This window comes from Porites lutea, chromosome 5, assembly GCF_958299795.1.
Source record: "Porites lutea chromosome 5, jaPorLute2.1, whole genome shotgun sequence".
In the NCBI taxonomy this organism is placed as follows: Eukaryota; Metazoa; Cnidaria; class Anthozoa; order Scleractinia; family Poritidae; genus Porites; species Porites lutea.
This window is the reverse complement of record NC_133205.1, coordinates 38,236,625-38,245,951: the sequence shown is the minus strand read 5'-3', so window position 1 is coordinate 38,245,951 and position 9,327 is coordinate 38,236,625. Positions and strand designations below refer to the sequence as shown.

At 40.2% G+C, this 9,327-nt stretch overlaps 1 protein-coding gene across 1 annotated transcript; it reads left to right on the top strand.

The window, feature by feature from the left end:
- The first annotated feature begins 2,224 nt into the window (after positions 1–2,224).
- On the top strand, positions 2,225–8,413 carry LOC140936683 (uncharacterized). Its single transcript, XM_073386173.1, has 3 exons — positions 2,225–2,405; positions 7,305–7,400; positions 8,025–8,413. The coding sequence occupies exons 1-3, from the start codon at positions 2,261–2,263 to the stop codon at positions 8,108–8,110; spliced, it is 327 nt and encodes a 108-aa protein (XP_073242274.1). The 5' UTR covers positions 2,225–2,260; the 3' UTR covers positions 8,111–8,413.
- The last annotated feature ends 914 nt before the right edge of the window (positions 8,414–9,327 follow it).

The window sequence follows — 9,327 nt, the reverse complement described above, 5'->3', positions numbered from 1 at the left end:
TATAATTGAAGATATTGTTGTTTCTTACACATCTAAGGTCAAGATACCCGTTTTTAGATATTTATAAGAGATTTTGAGGGGGGTCTTCGTTTTTGGGTCTCAGATCTTAGTTCTTCGTTTTCTACCCACCCCGCAGATTACAAATGCTTTGGACTGATATTTATTTGAATCAAGTTTGTGCGAAGGTTTATGAGATCAGAGTCTTCACAGTATAATTAGAGATCGAGCAGTGGAGACTAGGGAAGGCCAATTTATTGGGAATGACGGCGTGCTGATCTGACTGGTAAAAATGGACTGTTTGTTGGAGATAACATCAACGTAAATCAGAACATCGGTATTCGACACTAGCTATAGACTGCAAAACAGTCGGTGTTTTTCTCTAAATCAGTAAAGAAATCGGTAAAGCGTGGCGTTATGTGCCTCATGCATGCCTTTGTACTCCAAGTCATAAGTGCGTGGGAATATTACAACCTTTTTAGACGTTTCTGTTTGTTTGTTTTTTAGCGCCTGTTTACATGGGGGTGGGGGACCCCAGGTAGGTGAGGTAACCCGCTTAGGTGGGGTAACCCACCTGTCCAAACAATCTCTCATTTTAATTTGATCACGTTTACATGTTAGGCGAGGTGACCCGCCACATGTTACCTCACTTACCTGGGGTCCCCCACCTCCATGTAAACAAGCCCAAAGTATCCTGTCTTTTGATATTTGACGTTATCAGGTCAGATATTGTAGGCTATTAGAAATGAAATTAATGCTTGAGCGGCCGTTAGACAAAAGACTATTATTATTGTAAATCGTTGATTTGATGTGATATTTTTAAATACATTTCCTCACGCTCTAAAGCCTGACGAGAGCAATCTATGAAGTTAATAATCCTCGACCTGCGAAGCATGAATATATATATATGTTCATCATGAAGAGCTCAGCTCGCACACAGGACTTTAAATAGCTTATCCTGCATTAGCTAAACGAGGCGAACGAGTCAGTTCGCGCAAACTCGTCTCGTGCTTCGGGCCCATAAAGCGCCTCATGTAGGCCGGTTCTAATCTACAGCTACAATATCAACATATTAGGCATTGACAAACATGGACATTACTCGGACATTAAGATTGTCTTGGTTCCCACGCGCTTACAATAAGTTAAAACAATGAAAAATGCGTGATCTTTGGAAAACGCTTCACTGAAGTCAGATATTGTGGGCTATTGGAAATGAAATTAATGCTTGAGCGGCCGTTAGACAAAAGACTATTATTATTGTAAATAGTTGATTTGATGTGATATTTTTCAATACATTTCCTCACGCTCTAAAGCCTTCTAAACGTTGAACAAAACGTTGTTTATCGCTTCTGTCTTTTCAAGTCGTATTCGTGCAGAGAGCTGCGTCTCTTTTACTACAGTTACAGGGAGGTCGTGTCCTTACTTGAAACAATAAAAGACCAAACTGTATACACAATTGTCTGAAGTCAGAAACACATCGGCGCGTGGGAAACAAGTGGCTCTTGCGCCCAGTGAGGTGGGTACTTCTTAAAATGGCCTATATGGGGAGGTTTCGCTGAAATGGGCATCTTTTTCAGGCTTTAGGTATTTGAAAAGGTTCGGATTTCACTAGTTGAAGTATATTAAAGGGACGGGGAATCTGTCATTTCCGCATCTAAAATGGCTCGTAAGGGGCTAATAGATGCATTATATGGCTGTGAAAATGTCGAGAAAACGTTCTTGTTTTGTGTATCTATTCAAATTTCTAGCCTAATGAATTTCTTCTATAGAGTTCTTTTTTTTTGTGATTTGTTCATATTTTAAAGGCAACACATTTACAGCAGTTAAAAGGAATAAAAAGTTCCAAACTAGGTTTGTGAAAGGGGTACAATTTATCAATAGAAGGTATACGAAAAGGATTCCTTTTCTATCAAAAATGGTATATAAAGGGTAAGGGATTAGAAGTCGTGGCGGAGTCTCCCCGATTAAATTTGTTTGAGTACTCCCGGGGCTTTCACGCGCTCACAAACATGCGATTTTTTCGTTTCGCTCTTGGTGAGCAAAGGAATGTGGATATGCTTGGTTGCCAAGAGGCCGTTATTGCTGACAATTGCTGACACTTGACATACTTACTTTGACATGAACCTCTTTTGTCTACCATAAGATTAAAGCCATCGGCTCGGAAATGATTAGTTCAAAGCACCAGGCGCGTTCGCTTGCTATCACAAGCCTGTTGGCATTCACTACAAGTGGAAGCGGGGGAAGTTGTTTTGAGGAAAACAAAATGAAGATGTTTTCATATTACTGTCATGGACTGGGATATTTGTTCCGATTGATAACAATGTCAATTTTCCGAGCTTTCAACCGCGTTCTGCGCCTCGACAAAAGTGAAGGCGTTTACCAAGACTGTGAAGGTAATGATACTACAGGTATGCCTTTTTCTGAATCTGTGAGAGAAACACTGTCATCCAGCGCGTCCTGTTAGTATATGCATTTAAAGTTTGTAAAAGAACTGAAATGGTTTCCTTCTTTTTTTGTAGTTCCTATTTTGCTGTCAGAGACGGAAACGGTGGTTCTTACGAAAAAAATAGGTCGCACGAATATGGCGCGCCATCTGTAGCAAAATCCCTTTTCGGTGACATAAAACAGAACGTAACGAAATTCATAAAATGTAACGAAATACAACGAAATGAAATACAAATGCCATAAAACAAGATACCGATATCATGAAATCCAATAACTGAAATATACCCGTTGCCATGGCTATATAAGGTAAGATGAAATGGGGGTGATAGTGGATAACTGCCGGCTAATATGCAGTTGCATTTGCTTAACGAAAGCTCACCCTTAAGTGTAATAATTATTTGTGAAGTGTCGGTAGTAGTGAGTGGATGGCAGTGGTACAGAGGAGGTTGGACAGCAGTTTGCAAAGGATCATGGGGCAAATTTATCACAACGAAACGGTCGAGCTAGACGGATCTCCGTGATGCACGCCTTTTTGCCGATTTTAGCCACAATTGTGCTAGAATTCGTATTATTTTCGCACGAAAAGTTTATCCTATCAAGGATGTTATAAATTTCTCGCAGCTAAGTGGTTGAGATGCCTTTAAAAAATGTTATTTTGCGTCGTCGAAAGTTACCCGGCTTGTGGCTTGCAAACAAAGCGAGCTATATACATGTCAACTATGTGCGTTCACCTTTCCAGACGCCGAAGGTTATTGCGAATACACATTCAACTGGCCGATTAAGAATTCAAATGATGGTCAGCAGTGTAATGGGCAAGACAAATGTCCCACAGATTTGAGATTACAATTCAGTATCTATTTTCTTGATAGATTTATAGCCAAGAAAAAAAAGAAAGAAACCACGCTAGCCGTGCGATGCTCGTGTGAAACACGCGCGCTTCGCTTCGACGAGATTATACACCCCGCGGCTCGGTATTCGCTGCGTTTTTCAGCAAGGGCCGCCATGTACACGTTACGCATGCCTTAAAATGCCAGGTTAAAAGCGCGTGGGAAAAGAACTTCACTGTTTTGTTTCGTTTTTTTTTTTTTTTTTTTTTAACTTATCCACTTAACTTTATCGATGCAAAAACAAATGTCAGTTCTGTTTAAGATGCACAGTACCATAACTACACTGTTGAAGTTAGGATGAAAGGTCAGTGAAGAGTGAATAATATGACATTACTTCCACGTAGAATTTCGAAAATTCGATCCGGAAGTTTTGTTGAATGGAAAGCGCCCCTTGTGTTTTCGGATGGAATGTTCCAAACGGAAATTCGCGTTCCATTTCTTCTAGTTCATGTGTGATACCTGCTTCAAGCCCTCGCGGCCATTTTTCGGTAAATGTATTTGTATCAGTGGGAAAAGCGATTCCGAGACAAAATTTACCAGTCCTGAATGTTGCTTACCCTTTCCCCGAACTGTGAACCGACGGTGGTAAAGGACCACTATTCAATGTTTCATCATAAAATTAGACGGTAAAATTAGAATGCTTGATATTCCGTGGTCGCTGCGTTTACAACGGCCAACACGTGCCTCTAGCACTGTCTTTGTACTCTCTAATTAGAGCGTGGGAAAATATACCACAACTGTGGTCACTCGTGTTTACTTTTAGACACAATGGGCACATAAACTATCCAATAGCCACTCAATCATTTGTCTGTATACACAAACGTCTGAAGTCAAACATGCACACAGTGGGCCTTCCCTATATCGGCAGTGAAAGACGCCTTGCTCTCAGTGTTATGAACACGACTAAATAGAAACAAAAAACAAGCAAAAAACGGATTGCTGTTTACCTATCTGAAAAAGAAGGCGATAAAAAGGTTTTGCTAAGAGGTATTAAAAAACCTTCGTTTCAAAGAGGAGGAGCATACGCATGCCGTTTTTATTGTTTTAACTTTCGTGAGCGCGTGGGAACCACTTGATACGAATAGCTAATGTCAACAGTGAGCAATAGGTTAGTTTAGTCAAGCATACAAAATCGGTTAAGATTAGATGTTTATGATAAACAGTTAGTATCAATTAAAAAAAGGGGGTTTAGCCAGTGTATAGCGCGTTCTAAGCCATTTTCAGTTTGCCAAACGCTTTTATGTAAACACGTTTTATCGTGAATATTTTCATGAAAGCATATGGCGAAGACTAGAAAAGCATTTGTCTTCTTAAAATAACCCACTAAGGAAGAGATCTGGAGGTCCAAAGATTGACTGGCTTGCGCACAGACGAAACTAAACTCTGGTTAACTGTCTGCGAAAAAGCGCCGAAATTGTTGTTCGTACTTTGAGTACGCGCCACGATTGGCCAGTTAAGAAAAGCCTTTGTTTTGTTTGTCGTAATCGCCTTCGATTGGCTGAAAGAATCTCCTATGGAGTTTGCACCGGAAGCGAATAGAAGAAGCAGAAAAGTGAACATGGAAGAGAATGGCCGCGGGGCGAGCGAAGAGAAGTGGAAGGAAGCCCTTGAGGCAGTCAAAGCACAGTTAGCATTCCAGCTATTGCCATCACCTATGTAGAAGATCCTGGAGTTATTAACCAAGTTTTAAACGGGAATTTTTGTCGTAGTATTCGGTTTGCCCGAGTGTTTGTTGTCTACCGCTCTATAGAGGGGCATCTTCAAAAGTGAAAACGTTTCTAAAAAGTTGATTGGAGTGGCAATCGACGAGGCTCATAGTATAACGCAGTGGTAGGTAAATTTCTCTTTCTAAAGCAGAACAATGAGTACAAATCAAGGACCGTGTCCCTGAATTTTTCACACCTTGTATCTCCTTAGAGTTGCTAGTACGATGAAATTTACATGTAGCCTGCTTCACACACGAAGCTTATTTAACTGTTAGATTAATACGTTAGCGAAAATACAAACTACGCTTGCACTCTGTCTGCACATTTGGCGACGAAGGCTGCGATGGTTTAATAAAACACAATGGACGTGATAAAATTCTGTAGATTTTTTTTTCCCAACATTAGACGGTACTAATAAATGAAAATTTCTGACATTTGATTTTTATTTGTGACGCATAAAGCATAGTTAATATCCCTTCATAGGATGCTTCACTGCAGGTATTATACAACTTGACCGAGATGCGCGAGTTGCATGTTTTAAAGGGGCTGTGTCACGGCAGTCCAGTTCATTTTTTTTTAATTTTGCCAATTACTCGCCCTCAATCGCTATGGAACTTAAAGTAAGCAAAGAAATTACATGTAAATGACAAAATCAGAGATCCGAGACAAACAAATATATCTCCCGAGCATTATTTTTGAAGTGCAAGCAGCAGGGATCAACTTTGAAAAGCTGTTAGGCCGTTTCAATCTTCTTCAGTTTTGCCCATCAGTGGCATCTGTTTTTCTGTTATGTTATTTTAACCTTCCTTTAAAGTTTTAGTGGTTATTTTTATGTTTCTCTTAATTTAACGAGCATTTTGTAATTTCCTAATCTGGCTGAATTTCGTTACACAGTCCCTTTAACCGTGAGTTGCATGTTTTAAATGAGAACTTTGAAATATGTGAAGGGAAATTCGAAACGCACTTCCGGTAATTCGTTGAGTCCATTGGGGGTCCAGAACAAGGATGTCTACGCTGCTTTGCAGACGGTACTAACCAGAGTTTAGTTTCGTCTGCGCGCGCAGGCTACAGATTGACTAAACTGCGGCCTAAGTTAGAATTCATTAAAACAACCGACCCTCGGCTTCGAAATCTGGATTACACAAGTCAGTGTTTGTGATGACAACTTCTCTAAAACAGTGCAACGGTAGTACAGCTTTTACAATCTATGCTTTGCAGATGAAGGAAAGCTTAGTACAGCTCCACGAAAGAAATCTTTTGGGCCCAGAAAGTATACGCAACATGCGATTTTTTCGTATCAGTCTAAGAAAGCAAAAGAATGTGGACATGTTTAGCTGCCAAAAGATGTATTGTTAGTGGTTGTGCCAAATTGGCCGGGAAGGGGGAGCGGAGAACGAACACAGCGAACGCAGGGAAAATGAAAAAAAAGGAATTTATTGAGCTGAGAATTGGAAATGGAGTTTTTGATCCCACTTTTCATTTCCCGTTTTAGTAACATTCTGCCAAACTTGAAAAGCACCACCGTGCAACATTTCCTTTTTTTTAGTTCAATAAATTTAATGCTTTTTAAATCGTGCTATAGGTACTAAAACTCCAATGCAACTCAAAAACAATAATTATTGGACGACGTTGAGCAAAATATCATGATTTGTCAGTGGCGAGCAGATCGATAATTATCTGCGAGACACTGACAAATCACGATATTTTGCGATAACCGAGTTCAATATCTGTTTAACATTCGATCGCCAATTTTTTTATTAATGAATATCTTCGGGAAGCGAAGCGATCTGCCATTTTTCACGCAAGAAGGAGGAAAGCGTGGTTTCGTTCAGGAATGAGCAGAATATTATTTACAACCAAACACAGTTGGACGAAATTGCGCATAAGCAGATTATTATTTGTAGGCTGTTATTTGCAGGTCACGTGGCGGGCTTTCGGCCAATGAAAAGAAGGACAAATTTGTATCGAATGAGAATTTGCTTTACCTACACACACCAGTAGCCTTGCTTGCCTCCAAACTCAGTGTAGCATCTGATCGAAACGCCGAAATTTTGGAGGTGGCCTTTGGTGTCCTTCCTGCATTTTGCAGTTCTAACATACAAATCGCTAGCTACAGCTGCACGTTCTGAACTTTCACCTATAATCACCATCAACATTTTTCGAGTATCCACATAAACCGCTTGTGGTGCGCGGAGCACAAAACGCAAAACGGTAGCAGTCAATCTCACAAAACTGAGGCTAATCTTAGATGTTTCTGATTCTAATGCAGAGACACTGACAGAAGCAGTTCAGTGCACTGATGATCAGGAACGATCAGACCATATGGATCAAGTACGCTTGTATAGTAGGAGAAAATTGTTAGTAGGTAAGGGCACGTCTTAAGTAAACTGGTGCAGTCTGCGAGTGAACATAATCACAAATCATAAATCTTGGAATTAAGAGTATTAACGTAGTTAAAAATATAATAAGGATTAATAGATAAATTAATATATGAAAACAAATATAAACCACTCTTTGATTGTGTGTGTTTGAGGTGAGGCTGCCAGAACACAACTTCATTATTGCTAGTCTTACAGAAACGCCGGAGCTCATAGACTCATGTTTTGACTTTTTTTTTTTCGAATCTTAGAGCGCCCGCTAAATATTCCTTTCTTTTCAGAAACCATACTCACAACTACCCATTTCGTTCTTGTTCTTTGAGCAAATGAGTAACTCAATGTATGACGAGAAAAATGTTGTACGGACTATTGAACAAAAGATTTTTTCTGACTAAATGGGAACTATTCTCAAACAAAGACGATTGAATAACGATTAACAAAAGAAGGTAGACAGTTTGAGAAACTCAGATAACCGTGGTTTTAGCCTCCAAACGCAGACCAGCTCAATATGAGTCGCATAAACGCAATAGATACGATTGGTAAAAACATTCGACGATTCGTCGCCTTCTTCTAAATTATCTTCTTATTCCTTCTCTTCTTGCATTCTACAGGACCGACCAAGGAGCCAGACAAGAACAACTTGTGCCGTGAGGTAAAGGTTGCAGTGAAAATTGACGTGGAAGCAACATCTTTCTGATGCAGAAAAAGAGTGAACATTTTTTAAAACGCTCCTCAGTCAGTGTGAGATGTAAAAGTTACGTAACAGTTAAACTTTTATGTAGTTTTTAGTAGTTTTGATAATAGAAAAGACTTGGTCGTCCGTCTTGTCCCAAGTCCTATTCAATGTGGACAGAATGCAAATTATGGTAGTTGCTAAAAAATATATCTACGTGTCGTGACTGTTCATCGTTAGGATGCCTTAAATGTGTGCAATTCCACAACTGGTTTCGGATCCATTAAATCCTATATCAGTTGCAGAACATTTTAAGAGGAGCCACCCATAGTGGAGCACAGTCAAGGACAACACATATAAGTGAGAAAAAATAACGCAAAGTAAAATTAAGACTACAATTCACGACCGTGGTATGATTTTTATTGGACAATTGAGGTTTACTATTATTTTATGTAGTGGTTTAAAAAACGCTGTGAGGTCGCATTCTGAGTCACTATATTAGCGACGTAAAGACGTTACTCAGACCCGAGCGGCGGCGAAGGAGACTTGCCTAATAAAAAGCCTGTATATCGAACTTCCAGGCCACAAGAGTTGAAATCTACCAGAGACACCGCCATCTGGTCAAATAAAAAGAGCAAAGTGATTGGCGGGCACTTCTGGCCTGTGCATTTGCAAAAAAATAAAAGCCGCACTTTGATTGGCTGTATTCTGGGTGGGAAGGAATACGACGGGCAGCTTGCACGACTCCGGCCCGAGCGGTTGCGAATGAGACTAAGGGCGCTTTCCGTTTGTCAGAACTAACTGGCCAGACCATTTCCGTCGCGATGGGAATCTCACTTTTAATCAAAACTACCTAGCCAGATCAATCAAATCTTAAATAGTATGCACGAAGGAGATGGTTTTCACCAAAAACTCTTCGAAAAAGCCTTTTTATTGTCAAAAGGACTGGTCCGGCCATAATCCAGCCGGTCAGTAAGTGCAAGCTATGTGCAAGTCCGGCTATGGCCCGGTTCAGACGCCGAGATTTTCATGAAACGAACATAATTCTTATTTAAAAGGTTCACCCAAGCTATTTAATACCAATTTAAGCATTGCAGCACACGTACCAACTCCTCGGTATGGCTAGTACGTTACGCATGCGCACAACCGTATCACCCCTTATTGGAGCTCATCAGCATGGCATAAAACCATCGGGCCTCTATACGGAATAAGCCGTTTTCAAATGCATTTTAAGAATAAGT

What these genes read in the sequence shown, in the direction of transcription:
- LOC140936683 (XM_073386173.1), top strand. Translation starts at nt 2,261, where the DNA reads ATGAAGATGTTTTCATATTACTGTCATGGACTGGGATATTTGTTCCGA. An exon ending in TGAAGGTAATGATACTACAG is followed by an intron (nt 2,406 to 7,304) that starts GTATGCCTTTTT and finishes ATTCTAATGCAG; the next exon opens with AGACACTGACAGAAGCAGTT. An exon ending in TAGGAGAAAATTGTTAGTAG is followed by an intron (nt 7,401 to 8,024) that starts GTAAGGGCACGT and finishes TGCATTCTACAG; the next exon opens with GACCGACCAAGGAGCCAGAC.